The sequence below is a fragment of the Gigantopelta aegis genome, chromosome 8 (genome assembly GCF_016097555.1).
Source record: "Gigantopelta aegis isolate Gae_Host chromosome 8, Gae_host_genome, whole genome shotgun sequence".
Lineage (NCBI taxonomy): Eukaryota > Metazoa > Mollusca > Gastropoda > Neomphalida > Peltospiridae > Gigantopelta > Gigantopelta aegis.
In genome coordinates, this window is record NC_054706.1 from 60,869,289 (window position 1) to 60,891,318 (window position 22,030).

The window sequence follows — 22,030 nt, forward strand, 5'->3', positions numbered from 1 at the left end:
AATGCCATTCAAATAGCATTATGTTAAAGTCTAGACTAAGTTTTATAAGCACGGGCCCAGGGATTTATCCAGGATTATTAGCCAAAGTCCCATGTCTGATGGAATTGCTAGTAAATGATACTTGGGATATTTCTTAAGGCACCTGAATGATTCAGCACATCACTGTTAAATTAATTTATTATAACAGACATATATATATATATATTAAATATATATTGGGAATTTTTAGCATAGAAATTGGGCATTTTCAGCCACTTTCTTTTGAGAAAGGGCCTACCTTAGAACCTACAAAATGCGTGGATAAATCCATGTAGACCCAGTTACGTATCTTTTGATGCATGGCAGGACGTAGCCCAGTGGTAAAGCGTTCGTTTGATGCGTAGTCGGTCTGAGATTAATCCCTGTCGGTGAGCCCACGGAGCTATTTCTTGTTCCAGCCAGTGCACCACGGCTGGTATCAAAGCCTGTGGCATGTGCTGTCTGTGGGATGGTGCATATGAAAGATCCATTGCTACTAATGGAAAAATATAGTGGGTTTCCTATCTAAAACTACATGTCAAAATTACCAAATGTTTGAGATCCAATAGGCCATGATTAATGAATCAATGTGCTCTAGTGTTGTCGTTAAACAAAACAAACCATCTTTTGATGTATACTCCGGTATCTACCGGTCGGTATATGTAGTACCAGTATTATTCAAGGGACATGTATTTCATGTTTGACTCCGATTACCAAAACTGTGTAATTCTTCTCCAAATTGGAAAGTACTTGGCTAAAAGCTACATGTATCCTGTGAATGCTGTTTAAGGTTTTTATTTCAGAAAGTACTCAGTACAGCACTGTATGGTTCATTTGCTTGGAATTGCTTTTTTTAAGACAAGTGAACATGTTTATGGCGTCCTGGTTCAGAGGTCGTCAGCTTACGTGTAAATCTACATTGCACGCTTGTATTGCTTGTATTTTGACTGTGTACATGTGTGTAGACATACAATGATGCATGTACAATGTACATCATGTGTACAGGTATGTACATGTGCAGTGTTTCTGTCAGAAAGAAATGTTTGGGTATGATGCTATGGAATTGAATGCAACCACAGTCAAGACGGGGTATGGGAAGCCTCCTTACAAAGAAAATGGGTTAAGTTCAGGGTTAGGGTTAAGAAAATCATGTATTAATGATAAGAGTAATTAATTTTGTCAAAAGGTTAACTTTAAAAAAGAAAATCTGCCAAAACATTTGGGTATGGTGCCATACACGTTTTACTCTGGCAAAAACCCTGACATATATATATTGCACAATGCAACATAGCATACAAATGCAGTTACTGTTAGGCATTGCATTGAGAGAGGAAGTCTTTCTGAATGTTTGTACATAAAATTGGGGTTTTATTAAAAATGCAAAAGAGATTTGCATTTTGCATCAAAGTTGAGGACAGTTACTCGATAGCAAAAATTAAATTTTTTTTTTTGTTTTAATGGGTGTGTTATTTTTTCAACTTCATAAATTTAACTCTTCGCCAGCTGTTGTGATTACCATAGCAGAATTTGTTTATTCCATATTTAATCAAACTTACGAATTTTTATGATTTTATATATATCATTATGGTTTTTTATTTTTTATTTTTTCATTTTTCATTTAAATTGTGTTAGGTTCATGTACCTGTTTGTTATTGTAATTAAATGACACCTACATGTGTAGCTTCCCCCTACCTCCATCCCAAAATCACACCCAGACTTACTTGTTATAAAGTGAAACCCCTTTAAACTGGAAACCCCTTGGATCAAGTAAAAAGTCAGGTTTTAAAGATAGGACTATACATGTATATAGCTCTGGGTGATCAGAAAAATTTGCCAATTAAGTTATGTCAAAAAAGCAGAACCTACAGCTATTTTTAAACAAAATATCAATTATTACACCACTTTCTTTCGCCAAATTAAAATAAAATTCATCAATTATTTTTAAAATTCGCAATTGGCAAATTTGGTTAGTGGCAGAGCTATCCCTGGAAAGGTATGGTATAGAGATGTCAGGTGTACTGATATTTAAAATGTCCGGTTTTGGGAGCTTTCCAGTTTTGTAAAATTAATTTATATATATATGTATTTTGTCTTAATTTATTAAACATTTTCATTAAAGTTAAGGACCATTTGAATACATATTATACAATGTGTGTGATGTTTGTTGTGTTATGAATTGATATACATGTAAATTCATGTGGTTGATAACTGAAACCGTTTATGACTAATGGTGACATAGTACTACACATATGTTATATACATCTACATACATGTATATATATATATATATATATATATATATATATATATATATATATATATATATACATATATATATATATATATATATATATATATAGGTCATTTCCTTTGCACTTGAATTACAACAAGAGAAATCTAAAACCTTTCTAAGCACTAGTCTCTCTTAATTCCTTTCTGTGTTAAAGTATGTGATTATGAACTTGTTTAGTGATGTGTTACTTTTGTACCACCATGTTGAAATTTCTTTTACACTAAAAGATGCGTTGTAGAAATTATTTTTATTCTCTTGATAAAGTAACTTAAACTTGTCGCTAGGTAGTTACCAGCTATTGAAAAAGCTTGCAATTTTTGTTTGGGTAGATTGTGCTATATGCATAATACATATTTATATATATATAATATATGTATGTATATTAATTTATATATAAAATCAGTGGATGTTTATCACACTAGTTAAATTTTTAAAAGTTGAAGATTGTTTTGTTTAAAGACAGCAGTATATAGAGCACTGAACATCATCAGCTGTTTGATGTCATAGTTTTGATAATTCTGACTGGTTTTAGAGAAAACTCTCTACATTTTCCCATCTATTTCCATGAAATCTTTCAAAAGCATTTTTCCACAAACAGGACAGAAGATACCACAACCTTTCATATACCAGTCATGGGGCACTGTTTGGCATGAACAAAAAACAAATCGGAGAATAAAGGAAGAAGGAAATGTTTTATTTAATGACACATGCACTCAACACATTTTATTTATGGTTATATGGCGTCGGACATATGGTGAAGGACCACACAGATATTGAGGGAGGAAACCCGCTGTCGCCACTTCATGGGCTTATCTTTTCGATTAACAGCAAGGGATCTTTTATGTGCACCATCCCACAGACAGGATAGCACATACCACTGCCTTTGATGTACCAATCATGGTGCACTGGCTGGAGTGAGAAAAAGCCCAGTAAGCCCACCGACGGGGATCGATCCCAAACCGACCGTGCATCAAGCAAGCGCTTTACCACTGTGCTATGTCTCGCCCCAAATCAGAGAATGTGTCTTATCTATATTAATATAGCGTTGAACATAAATGTATGATTACGGACCATGCATGCACACACAGACATAATCAGAGATGAAAACCAGTGCTGCCATGCAATCAGCTACTCTTTCCAATTATCTGCGAGGGACATTTTATATGCACATCCCACAGACAGGATAGTACATACCACAGCCTTTGTTACACCAGTCATGAAGACAATTTATAGCTCAGTGAGCCCACAGATGAGTTTCGGTCTTAGGCTAGCACTTTACTACATGTATGTGTGTATGTTCCACCCCGGGGTGTGTAATTTTTTTTAAAGTTGGCTAATAATCCATAGTCTATACACCGGCCTCGGTGGCGTCGTGGCAGGCCATCGGTCTACAGGCTGGTAGGTACTGGGTTCGGATCCCAGTCGAGGCATGGGATTTTTAATCCAGATACCGACTCCAAACCCTGAGTGAGTGCTCCGCAAGGCTCAATGGGTAGGTGTAAACCACTTGCACAGACCAGTGATCCATAACTGGTTCAACAAAGGCCATGGTTTGTGCTATCCTGCCTGTGGGAAGCGCAAATAAAAGATCCCTTGCTGCCAATCGGAAGAGTAGCCCATGCATGTAGTGGCGACAGCGGGTTTCCTCTCAAAATCTGTGTGGTCCTGAACCATATGTCTGACACCATATAACCGTAAATAAAATGTGTTGAGTGCATCGTTAAATAAAACACTTCTTTCCATAGTCTATACATGTATATATATACATGTAGCTTTGTTTGTAAAACATTGAAAGTGCATGGATAAGTAAATTATATTTTGTATACATACATGTATACATGTTCACCATATGTATAAAAAGATCAATAAATATTTGAATGAACAACACTTGATGAGTGAGTTGTAGATGCAGTCCTAACAATTTGTGTCAATGCCAATGTACAATTTGCAGTAATGTCAACATGTACAGTGAAACCCCTCTAAACCGGACACCCTTGGGGCCAAGTAAAATATCCGGTTTTAAGAGGTAACCAGTTTAGAGAGGTTATTTTCTGTACAGATTTTTAAAAAAGGACCGTTAAAAATTTGCAGTTTTGAAATAATTCCTGTTTACAGAGTGTCCGGTTTTGAGGGGTTTTAATGTACATGTATAGTCCAAGCAATCTATGCCAATATATATATGGTATACCCATCACAAATTGCAACAGTAATGAAATTAACAGAGTTTGTTCAGAATTTAGCCAGGAATAACATTAAAAATGTAGACAAAAATATAATTAGTGGAACAGGTAGTAATTTGTCTTTGAAGTTAGGGTAGTATGAGCACTATGTCATCAATATTAGATTAGTCCATATTTTGTCAAGATGGCCACCAAATTACGGTATATACTAAAACATGAAATTTAATGTCTGATCTTCTAACTGAATACATATTCATAATATTAATAGTTATTCCTATATGTTTTATATACATGTCTAAGAATTGACATACATGTATATTACCTTTGAAGTGTTTTAGTTCAATATTATACTTATATATAAAACAAATTCAATATGGCTGCTGATATAACCAACAAACTAATGAAATTATACAAAACATTATTATTTCGATCTACATGTAACTGTCTATAGGTGACATTGTTATTTAAAAATACATAAATCTCTGTTTCATTGGATTGAGATACCATTTACATGTAACCTGGTTCTATGAAATATTATAATGATATTCAGGATGGCCACCATGAACCAACTGAAATAGGAAATGCAATGTCTCGGCTTTTAACTAGACTACATTCACAATATTAGTGGCTATATTCCTATGTTTTCTATATGACATGATTGATAATATGGTTATTCTGCTATGTTTTAAGCAGTCACATTTGCATAAAATTAGCATAAACACAGAAATCACCAATGTATTAAAAACTAGATTAACAGATAATTTTTATGACATTTTGTTTAAATAATTGTTGGATGGGAATTCCATTTATCTTGGTTCCATAGAATATTACATGAAAGTAACAGTTACAGCTATGTTTTCTCCATTTCATTTGACACAGTCTTGGAACCAACCTGTCATAACGTAATGTAATGGAAATAGTTTTATATTTAAAGGAGAAGTAATATCAGCGGGCAACATTTCTCTGCACCCTCAAATTATTTAAGATCAAATGACTTGCCACTTCAGGCACAAAATGCGTCAAGTGTTGTTATAACGCATCTTTATAAAGAGATCTGAGGTAATCTTGTACATACATGTATATGAGTAGTTTAGGGGTTTTTCTACAAGGTTTTTGTTAATAAAGTAATGTAATTAATCTTTTTCACTTAGAATCTGGTAACAATGATGCATATGATTAATAGTAAAGTTACTAATATGAACTTAGTTTGGGAGAGATTCCTCAATATCAGGGTCACATTAAGTTATAATACATATTTTAGAGAACTTGACAATAACCAATATTTGATATTTTGCAAAACCAGTTTACTAAATAGATAAGATGCAGTATAACAATCCAATGCAATAATATCAGCCATAAAAATTAATGACGTACCAAAAAGATTTAGAGATTTCTTTGTATTAGCACTGTTATTAAAGTGTTACAATGCCAGAATAAATGACTATTATTTATATTTGATATTTTCATTGATAATTCAGTGTTACCGTTTTATTTATATTCTGACCCACATTAAATCATTACAGTATTAGTTTATTTATTTGTTTCCTTGTAATACGTACATGATCCACATTTTTTTATGTTGTGAATCAGCTTGTTGTCCTAAACCTGAAACAGTAGTTGAATTAATTAATATATACCTGGTCTATATACCGTATAACCAGTTTTATTAATCTATTTTCTAGATATCCCATTATTTATGAAAATATGATACGTTTTCATGCATTATGGGTCAGTATGTTAATGTGCATATGTAATTAAAAACAAGTAAGATGCAGCATTTTCGTTACCACAGTCAACTAAACCAAGAGCCACACACATTTAAAAGCATAACATACATGTACAAGCATGTTTGGTGTTAAATTATAACAGGTTTATTTAAAAGTTTCTATATAAAATGCTATTATATATAAAATGCTATTTCTTCTTTAGTATTTTTCACACAAATTTGGAAATGCTTTCTTTTCTTTTTGGGGATGCCAAGCTAGTCCATCTATAATGGACTGATAACAAAGGGCTCAATGTGCTGCAGAAACCAATAATGTTCCATGAATTTGCTAAGTGACAGATTGAATTAAAAGCTACACCTGAAAACGCAGATGCTGACAATCTTATTTGAAAGTCTACAGCACCAAATCAAACCCCATAGACAACAATTTAGCAAATATGGCTAAAGCTGCTACATGCAACATTTCCATCAATAGTTAACTCAGAAAAAATATGAAATTATGATGCTAATTTGATGTATACTAGAAAGTGTTCTCGACTGTATACCCCGTTCCATACAGACATTTTGGCAATCTGCACATGTTTCAAATACAATAGTACCTGACATAGACACTAATACCATGTCAAATTAATATAACGATTATATGTTTTTACTGGCCACATGAAACAGCACTTTATGACAACATGTTCAAGATTTCAAATATCTCACCAATGTCGGGCATGCATGACCATATTTATCTCGTTCTTTATAGTTAGGCGCACTTCAAACTTTGATAGGGCGAGATACTAGTCAACATTTTCCTACCTACAGCAGAATTAAGGCGGCAGGAAGTCTAATAGCATTTTCAGAATTTGCTGACATTTTTTCTCACAGGCCTTAGCAGTGTGCATTTGTTTTATACTAAAGGCATATTTATTTGTTTAATTCATTTTAACTTGATTTTCGTGCATGTATCCAATTAAGGTTCAAGTATGATGTCCTGGACACAGTTTGGCTATCCAGGCTGTCTCTAAAGGACAGTGGATGAATAATTAATTGTTGGTGAAAGGTCGGTGTAGTGACCTTATGCCATCCTGGGCTGTTAAAAAAATGGGTAGGAGCTGTTACCGGGATGCGAACTCTGTACCTACTAGCCTTTAGTCCGATGACTCAACCATTATATCATTAAATCCAGTACTGTACGGAATATTGCACATAAAATACTGTAATAGATCTTGAGAATGAACTAGAATCACAGCATGTACGAAGTAGAATACATGACTTTTTGTTAAGACAGTGCATATTAAAAAGGTTTACAATACATTAATATCATTGAATTTTATATTCACGTTAATATTGCAACACTTTTGAAGTGTTAGATAGCTGTTAAAGTTATTCTCATACTGTTTACTTCAGTTACCAGTTGAATACAGAAGCATAGGAGTAGGTGACATGTATTGCTTTAGCAGTACTCTCATAATGCTTGTTTTGAATTGCAAGGGCTGAGCGGTACAGGCCTTGTGATTTAAAATCTGCAGGCAAGCTAAAAACAGCCTGCCTAAATCAGTTTTTCAGGTTCTAGGCGGGCTGTTTTTAACTGACTGAGAACAATTAATTTTGGGTGGGCATTCTTAAAAGTACATGTATGTTGTCTCCGTTTTCTGTGTTTTAAAACTATTCATTTTATATTTTGCATTTTATGTTATGTCTTGTTCTGCATGTTAAAATTACACTAAGTCTTGTACAATGTTCACTTAATATAAAACTTACATCAGTGAGCTAGTTCAGGATGGATCATCTTAAAACTGATGGGTACTTCTGTTGGTGGGCAATTTTTCAACATTATTATAGGCTATAGGGGGGCCATTTGTAGCCTGCCTGGTACAAATGGCTACACTGGCTATATGGCGGGCATGGCAATGAATGTTTAACGACACCCCAGCACAAAAAACACATTGGCCACTGGGTGTCAAACCACGGCAATGCAAACAAACAAAGTGATGATCAACATCAATACAAAAATTCAAGATTTAAACAAAAACAGTGCAAAGAACTGTGCAAAAATACAAACACCACCGATAGATACTGACTTCTACTCAAAATTTCAATTGTATCTCGAAGGAAACAACGGGATTTGTGCTGTATTGGCCATTCTCAAAGAGAATGTTACACCCCTGCACCACAGTGAGGTTACAGAACGTGCAGGGGGCATGGCAATTGCCTGCCTTAAAACTTAAGGCCTGAAGTATTCCACAGAGGCACATGTTGACCTACATTTTGTACTTGTTAGAAATAAAACTATGACAATTTAGAGATATTTTTCTGTAATTTCAGGAATATGGGAGAGATCCTTCAAAGCTGATTGGTGAAAATGGAGGAAAGGGTCCACCTGCTGGTAACCATGGCAAACGGGTACTGATTGACAAACATGATTCTAAGGTGACCAATACCAGTGCAAGTAAGGTACTGGTGCGTGGTAAGGGAGGCAACCCTGTTACTCGGGGGATAGTGACATACAAACCAAAGTGTGACATTGTTGACAAACAAGCGCTGTCGGCGCTTGGTCGAGCCAAGACCGTAGAGTGTCGTCAACAGATTGCTGATGTGGCATGCCTTAATGCCGATGGCATGCTGTACGCTCCTAGTCTTCCGAGATACTGCCCTTTAAAAGGTAACACAGCATGTGCCATGTTGATTTTTACTTTTTCTATTTAAAGGTAGGGTCAACTCAAACAAGAGCCTTATGTGTTGGAAAGATGCATACCCGGACCACCAACACATACTGACACTTCAACAATAAAAAAACTAATTTTAGAGTTAATAAAAAAACCATGATTATTCCTGCTAACGGGGGGGGCAGCTATTTTGTTTTGTTTTTGTGATGTCCGGTGGTATAGCTTGGAGCGAAGTGACGTCAGCTCAGTCCATCTCCTCTATGCACAGTGTAAACAAACGCTCTAATTTACGACAAGGAGCTTCGCTTTCAGCAACCTGACTTGTAAAACAACATAAATGACTTGATAGTATAATAAACTGTTTAATTAAATATATTTCAATTTGCATCAATAGAACGAAATGGAGTTATAGTATTTTGTTTTTTAAAAAAAATCCAAAGAAAAAATGCATATTATTAGGCCTATTGGTAGGGTACGTTCGAGCAAAAACGACCACTCACGATACCCAAGTGATACTTTTCTTTTCTTTGGGACAACGTAATTGGTCAGTTTTGTGATTTTAGATGGGAAAGTCTACTCAATCAAGGGTTTTACAGAATTACTTACAGTAATAAAGTGATAATGTCCATTACCATTTGAGGGGTGTCTATGCGGCTATCAGACAATACCTTGTGATCTTAATAAAAGAGGCACATCTTTTTAGTGTGTCTAGACACAATGTCTGGGCGACCGTCTAAATATATACCTGCCAATCAGGAACTACAGGTACAGGCCACGGAAAGAAAAGACCAATTAACCAAGAAAACACTCCAATTATTATTTCAGTACATGGGTTAATTTATGTACAAAACATAATACAGTTATTTAAAAATAATATATAATTGTTGCTGGCTTACTGGGATGGATATTATTACAGTTCGAAGACTAATTCCTGATGTGACATGTTAGGTATTACGTAACCACCAGCTTGCCAGAGGGCGTATTCACCAGGATGGTACAAAATGGCAGCGCCAGTTATATATAATAGCCGTCACATTTAACCGCTTTATTAATTAACTATAATGTGCATTATATATCGTTGAATATGCATACCAGGCCAAATGCCTTAATTGTCCCCTCCTTTAATGATATATTTTTTCATAACCAAAAGATATTTAGTTTTAGTTGGAGGATCACTGATCGTTTTTTCCCCACGTCCTAACTAGTGCCCCAGCACAGCATGGAAACAAATGTTTTATTTAACGACGCACTCAACACATTTTATTTACGGTTATATGGCGTCAGACATATGGTTAAGGACCACACAGATTTTGAGAGGAAACCCGCTGTCGCCACTACATGGGCTACTCTTCCGATTAGCAGCAAGGGATCTTTTATTTGCGCTTCCCACAGGCAGGATAGCACAAACCATGGCCGTTGTTGAACCAGTAATGGATCACTGGTCGGTGCAAGTGGTTTACACCTACCCATTGAGCCTTGCGGAGCACTCACTGAGGGTTTGGAGTCGGTATCTGGATTAAAAATCCCATGCCTCGACTGGGATCCGAACCCAGTACCTACCAGCCTGCAGACCGATGGCCTACCACGACGCCACCGAGACCGGTAGCACAGCATGGAGTTTTAGTTTCACATTCATATCAGATGGCACAGCACATACCACAGCCTTTGATATACTGGTCATGGAACACTGGTTGGAATAGGGCAAAAAACAGACATCTACATGTATGGGTCAATCCACTGAGAGGAATTGATGTGTGAGCACCACATATGGCTGTTCCATTTCACTGTTGTGTATGGTGAATGTACACTGGGTAACTGAGTAAGTTAGTAACTCATGATTAATAAGTGTGTGTATTTAAGGAAGGAAGGGAATGGTTTATTCAATGACACACTCACATTTTATTTATATGGCGTCGGACATATGGTTAAGGACCACACAGATGGAGGAAACCCGCTGTCACCACTTCATGGGCTACTCTTTTCGATTAGTAGCAAGGGATCTTTTATATGCAGCATCCCATAGACAGGATAGCACATCCCACAGCCTTTGATGTACCAGTCGTGGTGCACTAGCTGGAGCGAGAACTAGCTCAATGGGCCCACTGATGGAGATCGATCCCAAACAGACTGCGCATCAAGCGAACGCTTTACCACTGGGCTACGTCTCGCCTCCTGCATGTATTTAAAGTCAGATTCATGTTTCAACCCGTAAAAATTGAGACTATATGTCCATTTGGTTAATCTACAAACCTGTAACGCATTTCGATGAAGTTACAATAGAGTGAAATAAGAGTGACATTTCGATGAAGTTACAATAGAGTGAAATAAGAGTGTGTGGCATTTCTATGAAGTTACAATAGAGTGAAATAAGAGTGTGACATTTCGATGAAGTTACAATAGAGTGAAATAAGAGTCTATGACATTGAAAAAGGAACATACTCTTTAAAAATAAAGTTGAGCTAAATTGTCTCCATAACCATTACTTCTCAGAGGTATGTGCATTTTAAAAATTTTGAAAAATGCATTTTTATATTATTAGAAACACCAGGATGACTAGAAACACTTAGGATGTATAGAACTTGATAATCTACTGACCAGTAAATAATAAAATCTAAGTAAGGTTTGTTTTTAATTATCAAAAATGGCTCTAAAAGTAAAATATATGTTTCACTTTAAAAAGTGTACATGTAGTTCTTGTCCAATTACTGTTAACAGTCTTTTAAAGTGACACAGTGCAAAAATATTGTGTCTGGATCTTCAAAGGTTTTATGCCATGGTATGCTATCCTGTCTGTGGGATGGTGCATATAAAAGATGTCTTGCTGCTGATTGAAAAGAGTAGTCCACGAAGTGGGGACAGCGAGTTACCTCTCTCAATATTTGTGTGGTCCTTAACCATATGTTTGAGGCTATATAACCGTAAATAAAATGTGATGAGTGTGTCGTTAAATAAAACATTTCTTTCTTTCAAAGGTTTAATAGACAAGAGGCTGAGGTGTCAGTAGTTTTACTTCTATTTCTGTGTCAGCATGTAGGACTGTCTCGGCTGAAATTTGTTTCATTTTCGTGAAAGAATCTTAATTCAATAAATCCGTCTGTAGATGTTAATTATGCATTGTGTAGCTTAGAACTACAAATGGTAGTATTAGCAGCACTGAAAGCCGTGAACATACGGAACACATTATAGTCGAGTATAACTGAACCGATTCAGTCTGATTCAATTTGTTCCACCTCGATTGCATTTATTGCTTAATGAGATTAAATTGTTCACTTTCCAGTGGTCTGCTGTATGTAGCAGATTGTAGGCGTAGGGGAAATCAATATCAGATAGGATACCGTCACGCCTTGTCCGAGTACGTGCATTCGTGCATCACGTAATGTTGCCTACACGTGTACAAGGTATATGTACACTGTATGCATGTGTAATATATGTGTATGCCATGCAGTCCTTTAGATCTCATTAAATTTGGGCATCACAGGTTTTATGTCTGTTCTGAGCTCATTGAGTTACATGCATTTTAGTGCAGTTTACATGTAATTGATAACTAATTGCCAATTAGTTAACTAATTGGCAGGGCTTCTAGATTATGGTAGCCTCACTCCCATGGCTAGTGATATTGAATGTTGGGCTAGTAAATAACTACTATTGCCATGCCCGATGGCTAGTGAATTTTTGTTATAAAATGTTGCAGTTAAGTCTATTTTGTAAATATGAATATCCTGCCCCCACTCCAACCCCCAATGTTATTGTTTTTAGGTGACATATCCGATTATTACTATTATTTCGTAAAATTGTATTATCTTAAAGTAAAGTAGGGCTAGTGAATTTCTATTTGTGATTAATAAATAAAAAAAATCACTGATCCCATGGCTAGTGGATTTTATATAAATTCTAGAAGCCCAGTAATTGGTAAAGACTGGTACATGTAGATATTCAGAAATGCATTTCAAGTTATTTTAATTATTTGTTAGTAGTTTTTAGGTAAAATGTTTTTTAGATCAGTATGTGTGTGGGTAATTTTTAAACTTGCTAATTTCTGGGCATACGTACATACATTGTATTTGGTTACAGCATTTATTACCTCAAAGGCCGGGAGGTAGCCCAGTGGTAAGGTGCTTGCTTGACACGGTCTGTCTGGGATCGATCCCCATCGTTGGACCCATTGGGCTATTTCTCATTCCAGCCAGTGCATCGCCACTGGTACATCAAAGGCCATGGTGTGTGCTACCCTGTCTGTGGGATGGTACATATAAAAGATCCCTTACTACTAATGGAAAAATGTAGTGGGTTTCCTCTAAGACTAAATGTAAAAATTACCAAATGTTTGACATCCAATAGCCGATAAATAGTAAATCAATGTGCTCTAGTGATGTTGTTAAACAAAACAGACTTTAACTTTATTACCTCAACTTAAGTACAGTTTAAGCCCTGATGTATTTATATAATCACAGGGTATACATACATGTACAGTCAGGTGCATGCATGTACAATTGTATGTATACTATAACACACATACAAATTTTTACTTCAGGTTGCACTCCACCATTCATTTCAATAAAAATGTTATATTAGAATACATGATTACAATGTTATTTTTATGAAGGATTTTCCGTTAATAACTACCATGCAAAACAAGGTCAACATACATGTAAGTTGAATACGTGAAATTTTGAGTTATCCACCCTTAATTGATGAGCCAGGAAATGTGTCATGCAGTGAGCCAAATTCATGAAGACTGTTTTTCTAAAATGCAGGTGTATAATTAAGCATTGTAAATGTATGTAGTTACACACGTGTAAGACATTAAAAAGATATTCCTGAGTTTGCTGCAATTTTTAATATGTTATCAACTAACAGAGACTTTTTAACGATTGTAATTACATATCAAATATATTTTTCTGCATAAAATATTAGTGGCTGTATATTAAACGTGTTTTTGATCATTCTAATATTTGTACTACGTTAAATTTCATCTTATTTCCTAACATATTGTTTTTGTGTATGTACGAAATTATTTGAAGACAAAATCCAGTTTGGGCTTCTTACAAATATTAAGATGACCAGAAAAACATTGAATATACAGACACTGATATTCTAAACAGGAAAATATATTTAATATGTAAGTTTAATCGTAGAAATATTTTGTCGGAAACATCGTACAATTCAGCAAACTCAGGAATGTCCCTTTAACAGACTTTGTAAATTCGGCCCAATATGTTTAATAGATGAGCGCCTGAACAGACAGGTGTTCATATAGTTCTGCTGTTATTTGCATTTGTATAATTACACATGTTCATGTGAATACATGCGTACTGGTGGCAATATAAAATAAATGAACAACATATAACAACCTGCTGATTAATTTGTATAATTATGCTATAAATAATGATGTGAATATATGATCAGTTATATGCAGTAGTTAATTCATATATTCTGTGGGATACACATATTAAAGGGACATTCCAGAGTTTGCTGCATTATAAGATGTTTCCGACTAATTGGGTATTTCTATGATTAAATTTACATATTAAATATATATTTTTTTTTAGAATATCTGTGTCTGTATATTCAATGTGTTTCTGGTCATCTTAATATTTGTCAGAAGCCCAAACTGGATTTTGTCTGCAAATAATTTTGTACATACGAAGAAAAAAAAGGTTTATTAAAAAAATTAAATTAAACCTTGTACAAATAATTAAAATGATCAGAAACATGTTTAATATACAGCCACTAATATTTTATGCTGAAAAATATAATTGATACGTAATTACAATTGTTAAAAAGTCTCTGTTAGTCGATAACATCTTAAAAATTGCAGCAGACTCAGGAATGTCCTGTTAATGTTTTCAAAGTATGTGTAGTCCATTTGCTTCAAAAGGATATACTGATGAATTGGTATGTACATGAATACTGTACATGTATGTAATTCTATAATAATTCTATAGTCAGTACATTAACTTTAAAATTCATATGAAAACTTATTTCATATTTTAAACCCATACCAGCTTGCACAACATTATTTGAAATTTAAAAAAAACACTTCCTTAACAAATTGTCATCAAATTCAATAGGTTAAATTTCCATTTTTGATTCAGTTCTATCTCTAGTCTCTTTGTGGTGCATTAATTGTTGATTACTAGTAACAAGTCAGGTGGAACTGCCTACATTGGCTGTTCAAGCATTTTATCTTCACCCTTGTATTAAAAAACATATTTAATTAATCTGTACAATATGATTTTAATTTGTTTTAAACACTTTGTTTACATCTAGACATTTTTTGTTGTAAAAAAAAATAGGTCTTTGTATGAATTTAAAACTTTGTAATATGTTTTTATAATAATAATAGATTTTTTTTTCAGATCAATAGAACATATTTAAACATCACAATCAAAACTGATAACATAATATATAAATATTCATTATAGAGTTGTATTCCAATTCATCTGTTCCTTTTTGATGTAAACCGACTACATGTACACACAAGCAGTGAATGATGATTAAAATCTACATGTGTGTGTGTGTATGTGTTGGTTGGAAAGGTCATGGGTGGGAAGCTGTCTCAAGAATGGTTTCATCTGGCAGGCCTTGTAAACAGGAAACAAAACTAGGTTGGTCCTCCCTAGCTGGCAGACATATTGTTCCATCTGGATCAAGGTACCAGCACAATGTCATGTAGGCCATTCAATTCAAAATGGCTTGGCTACACAGTTTGCAGTGTGCATGTGTGTGGCATCTCAGATTTTAGCCAGGTTTTTTTAGTTTTTGTTTGTTTTGGGGTTTTTTTGGTATTGCCTTTTAGCATATGTGTATTATAATAACATTTCAGTTCTTCAAAACATTACATTTTTCTGTACATGTAATTCTTTTCAAGCTGCTACAGTGTTCGACAAATGTTCGAAAAAGTCACTATAGTCTTCATTATAAGCTTTGGCTAGTGTCCAGTGTACATGTATGATAGTAATATACAGTTGCATAGAACATTTTGTTTAGTATCGTGCCACGTTTCGCTACGCAAGTTTCAGAAATCTCTACAAAATTGTAAAACATTAAACAGTAGTTGCGAATCAATTTTCTATTGACTAGAAATATCACTAATCAAGATTTTGAAAACAAATTACATGTTTACAGTTATATGCCATCATGGTATACCTGCCAGACATTGTCTATTTCAGCTGGCGGGATGTAGCCCAGTGGTTAAGCGCTCGCTTGATGCACATTCGGTTTAGGATTGATATCCGTCTGTGGGCCCATTGGGCTATTTCTCATTCTAGCCAGTGCACCATGACGGATATATCAGAGGCTGTGGTATGTGCTATCCTGTCTGTGGGATGGTGCATATAAAAGATCCCTTGCTACTAATGGAAAAATGTAGCAGGTTTCATCTCTAGGTCTATGTCAAATTACCAAATGTTTGACATGCATAGCTGATGATTAATAAAATCAATGTGCTCTAGTGTTGTCATTAAAGAAAACAAACTTCTTTTCTCTTTTTTTTTTATTTCTGTAAATCACTTTGGTATGACCTGCATGTTCCTGTAGTACATGTAGACTGTAAATAAGATCTAAAGGAAATCAAATAATGGCAATCAATTAAATATTAAAATTTACTTCAGATGTCAGCTTTAATAAAACATATTGCAGGGCTATAGCTCTGGCACTTGCCAAATTTGCTAGTTGTGAATGTTAGAATTAATCAGCTATTTTTATTTTTATTTGTCAAAATACTTTTATGCAGTAATTTAGTATAATTAATTAATTAATTTTTTTTAGAAAATAACTGGATTTTTGTGATTTGTGAAGTTTAATTGATACATGTAATTTGGCTAATTGTTTTAGTCACCCAGGGTGAGCTCTGTATTGTACATACACACTAGTACATCTAAATTGTCTTCAACCTAATTAGGACAACCAATGGCCAATGTGTATTTTTGGGCTAAGGTGTCATTAAATATTCATTCATTCAGCCTAATTTGGTCAGGCCAGTGGTAAAGCACTCACCTGATTGTCTAGGATTGATTGCAGTCGGTGGGCTCATTAGTTTATTTCTCATTCCAGCCAGTGCACCATGGCTGGTATATCAAAGGCCATGGTATATGCTATCCTGTCTCTGGGATGGTGCAAATAAAACATCTCATTCTTCTAATGGAAAAATACAGTGAGTTTTAATTCCTCTAAGACTGTGTCAAAATTACCAAATATTTGACATCCCATAACCAATGATTAATAAATCAATGTGCTCTAGTGGTGTTGTGAAACAAAAGAAAACTTTTAACTTTTAATTCATACATGTACAAGGACATATTGCATGTACCTGTACATATTTGTTGGAATATTGTGTTCTCTAAATTATTTTTAGCAGTATATACTTTGAAGAAGAAGAAAAAACACCCACAACTTCTTGTGCCAGGTGCATTATTAATGGTAGTAGTTCAAAGTCAGACAGGCAAGTAATTGAAACAGTCTGACTTCTTTACAAAAAATAAATTATTCATTGTTATTTTGACTACAGATCCAAAGAACCATTTTAAACAGACATTCAAACATGCAGGTAGAAATGTATACATGTACAGTATTTGGGCTATTTTCACAAAAAGGGCAAGTAACGGTAAAGAACTTTTAAAAATATAAAGAAAAAAATGTGCATGTCTTTAATAGTAAAATCTAATGGAGATATGCTCAGTGGTGCATAATTTCAAGTAGCAGAACTAAAGATGTATAAAAAATTTAATGTACATAAAAATATTTTTATGCTTAGAAGTGTTTTTACCCTTAATCGTAAGGCATGATAGTAAACAATTGTTTTTACCTTAATGTCTTTACTGTTAATTTATTAATAACAAAGAAAATTAATGATGGTATACATTTATAAATATATATAGATATATATAATTGTTACTATTACAGGCAAATGTAATAATCCAGAGGATACATTGTATGTGAATGAATTGTGTACTTTTTTGATAAAAGCATGAAACTTGGCACATACATGCACATACTACACATCATTGATATTAGTTTTAAGATTGGAGGCATTCTCAATACCATCTGTGTCGGCAAAGGCGGTCACGTTCCAAAATGGCCGCCATGATAATTTCCCCATATAAAATTAAGGCATGGGAAAAATAACCCTAAATAATATTTTATTGTCATTTTATGTTTAACTGTTTCCATGAATGAACATCTAGAATTAAAAACATAATCAGGAAATTGACCGTAGATGACCTTTAGAGGTCATTTCAGAGTCATAACTGTAAACAATTATAAATTCTTGATGAGGCTCTATCAAAATTGTTAATGGTGGTTTCTCACCAAATGTGTTTTTTTAAATTAATTTTTGTTTTGAAACGTTAATATATGTTATACCTTAAATACAAATACATAACACAGTAAAATAATTCATTTACTAGTAAAAAGTATAAACTTTATTTGGCCAACAGATCACATAATGTAAGATACAGCGTAGTACCGTACATATTGTCATGCTCTGTCTGCAAATAATTCTTTGAAGGCGAAGAATTGGCTGCTGTTTTTGGTGACTTCTTCAAGTAGATTTTTCTGTTTTCTGTTTATTTTTTATCATGCCATGGGAAAACTATAATTTATGCTGAATGCAAGGACATTACTGTTTTTATGTAATTATGCAAAAAATGCATATTGGATCGATTAATTTGTAGTTGACTGTTACAAATAAAAATGTAATTTAAAATGAGTGCAATATGATACTTGCAACTGCCATTATACACCTTTAATGATTCATATATTACTTCTTTTTTGCTAATCAAAGCCTGTGTCAATGTGTGTATTAGGTAGCAGATCTTGCATATATTTCCCATTAATCACACCCACCACACTTTACAGAAATACATCTGCAAGACTTTGGAACTGTTAGGCATATTCAACAATATTTAATGCACACTATTGCTTAATATCAACAAGTATATTGATATATTTAAGTAATAAAATGGTTAAATGTGACAGATGTTATATATAATGGGCACAGTCATTTTGTTCCATCCCAGTGAACCTGATTGTGTACACAAGTGTTCTGCATGCTTGGCTGCATCTAATATTGGCGTAAAGAATCTATCTGTCTGTACTTTTCCCAATTATAGTGAAACGTCTCAAAACTGGACCCTCTGTAAACTGGAAATCCCCCAAAACCGGACATTTTTCATGGTAGTTTATTAAAAATCAGTACAGAAGTTAACCTCTCTAAACTGAATACCTCTTAAAACTGGACATTTTGATTGGTACATAGGGTGTATGGTTTATAGGGGTTCCACTGTACAAATAATCTTGATAAAGAACAGGTGAACATTTTCCATTAAAAAGTGACTATCCGAAATCCGATACCTAGTTGCCTATTGACATGAAATAAAGATCCTGTCTGGCCTAGCCCAAAAAGATTCCATTTTCTGTATTTGTATGGCTAATGATATGGTCGTAAGGATTACTTTTGACCCAAAATCCCCCTTTGAACATTGATGGACCTGTGTATTTACCAAATCATTGAATATCTCGGATAACATAGATATTCAAAACAACGTTAAACTTCAGACTAAGCTGTGTGTCAAAAGTAAGGAAGGAAATGGTTTATTTAACGACGCACTCAACACTCTTTATTTACGGTTATATGGCGTTGGACATATGGTTAAGGACCACACAGATATTGAGGGAGGAAACCCGCTGTCGGCACTTCATGGGCTACTTTTTTCGATTAGTAGCAAGGAATCTTTTATATGCACCATCCCATAGACAGAATAGCACATACCACAACCTTTGATGTGCCAGTCATGGTGCACTGGCTGGAGTGAGAAATATTGTGTCAAAAGGAATATCTCCCAACTTCAATAGTCAATATTCCTTTTATATCGAGGAATATTCATTCTTCTCCAGTTTTTGGCAGCTACTGTACTTCTGAAATACCTTAGGACATGCTCATTGTATCTAATTTAACAACACCATCATATTATTTTGATGAGGAATTAAAAAAACAACAAAAAAAACAACAAAAAACAACGATATTTGCCAAATAGTTTTTTTTTTAAATCATAGTGATATTTGTATAGTTTTATCTTGAATCATGAACGCAAAACAATCACATATGATCAGTGAAAACCCCCACAAATTGTATATATTTTACATAATAGAATAAATAATATAAAAAAGGAATAAAAGTTATGAATTTTAATTCCCATATATGTATAAAAAGTACGAGTATTCAGTACTGTATCTTGAAAATTAATAAAAGATGGCACCGTTGAAGCGTTTGACAGCCTGAGCTAGCACATGTTTAGACAAAGAGAGTAATAACGTCATCACTGATTGGATGAAATTTGACCTCTACTGGCTCTTGAGATAACAGTACATGTAGCTTTTCTGCTTACTCCCACTTGTTAAAAAAAAGGTGGAAACCTTTTGTTAATTTTAAAATCCTTTATAATTATTGGATACACTACATTGAACAGTCAACAATAAATACATTTATAGATTATTTCATTTTATTTTATGCTATTTTAAGCAGTTTGTATTGCACAAAAGCCTCTTGCTTCGGACTAGGACACTCGACCTGACAGAGCTCCGTACACAGGTGTTGACAGATGTTGATTGTAACCAGTTGCAAATTCTGGCTTCCTTTGTTTTAATTGGAGTGTAATACATTGATGGCTCTCTAAACCAAGAATGGTGCTATTGTTAATGTCTGTGTAATCTCTTGACCGACTCAGCGACTTTGACAAATGTCTAGCCTAGTGGCAGTCGATTGACACTACTGTAGGTCCGACTTCAGTGACTGGCGATATACTTAGGCAGACTTTAAAATCACAAACGTCTGAAACACCAGATCACTATTGACCACTATTTATTTATTATTTTAAATCATGCACGAGATACCGATGTCTGGGCTGGCCGGTCCGCTTGACCGATAGGAATTTGTTCCAGTAACAGAAATGGACAGGTGCTTCAGCCGACAAGAATGACAAAAGTGGGACCGGCAAACGCGCGTTTTAAAAAAATAATTTCGGTCTCAGAGATCGAGAATCGGTCCCAGACCGGGAAAAAAGGGCTTTTCCCCACCCCTGTGTTATACATACTTTCTCATCTTTTTGGTGAAAATATTATACATATTTGTTGTTGTCCGGATAAAAAGAATGGATGTGGCTGTGCTCGTGTTGGGTGTCACAGTTAGGGCAGGATCTGCTCATCTATTCTTTAGTGAACACCTGGGCCCGTGCTTATAAAACTTAAAGTCTAGACTTTAATAAAGTCCAGACTTTAACGTAATGCTATTTTAATGGCGTTGGTCATGATGTTAAAGTCTGAACTTTATTAAAGTCTAGACTTCAAGGTTTATAAGCACGGGGCCTGGAGATATGGTTTGACACTGATTCATCACGATTAAATATTGTCACAGCTGTCTGTAACTGTATTCACTGTCAATGTTTTTGTGGAAGGGTTGGGGTGGGTGGGTTAGGGGTAGAGATGAATAGTTCTGGGAAAAGACAGTCCACCTATAGATAAAATGCATGGTACCATGACTGCATAATTAAATATTAATTTTGATTTTGGTAACGGTTTTGCCATTCAGATTAGGTGGAAAGTTACAGGCAAATGGTGTATGAATGTTGATATTGACCAAGACACTAAATTTGTGTTTGTAAAGACTGAAGTCATTGGTGAAGACACTGACATACACTGCTACCTTGCAAAGACAGGAACAAAGGGTCGTTATTTTATATAGAACAAACATTGATAGCTAGTTACAATGTATTTGGTTAGGGACAATATTTAAGAGGTCATTTTGTGGGGAAATTTAACATGTATGTTTTATATACAGGCAATTTGTAGCTGTGGTACCACCTCTAGATTATTGATTCTTTGTAGCATGACATGGTTCAATACTTTAAAAGGTACAATTACGTTATTTTCTAAGCTACCAAGTATCACATTTATTGGCTATAGATGGGTTTTTCCGATTGTTGCCCAGTAGTTTATGATGTTGTAGATAGATGGCATAACCATACGGCTGCCATTAAAGGAGTGAAATTAACATAATAATAACATGTGAGGGCATATTGCATCTGGGTGCAATTTCAGTATTTATGACTTTTGGAACGTTTTGTAAAAGCAAAACCAGTTTATCGGGTAATTAATTCAACCT

General features: G+C 34.6%; 1 protein-coding gene across 2 annotated transcripts in view; it reads left to right on the forward strand.

The window, feature by feature from the left end:
• The window catches only part of LOC121378662 (xylosyltransferase 2-like), a 69,140-nt gene that overhangs the window by 11,005 nt on the left and 36,105 nt on the right, over positions 1-22,030 (forward strand). For both annotated transcript variants that reach the window (XM_041506941.1, XM_041506940.1), the window contains exon 2: positions 8,531-8,867. In XM_041506941.1, the coding sequence (XP_041362875.1) occupies positions 8,531-8,867 (337 nt within the window). The remainder of the gene's footprint in view (positions 1-8,530; positions 8,868-22,030) is intronic.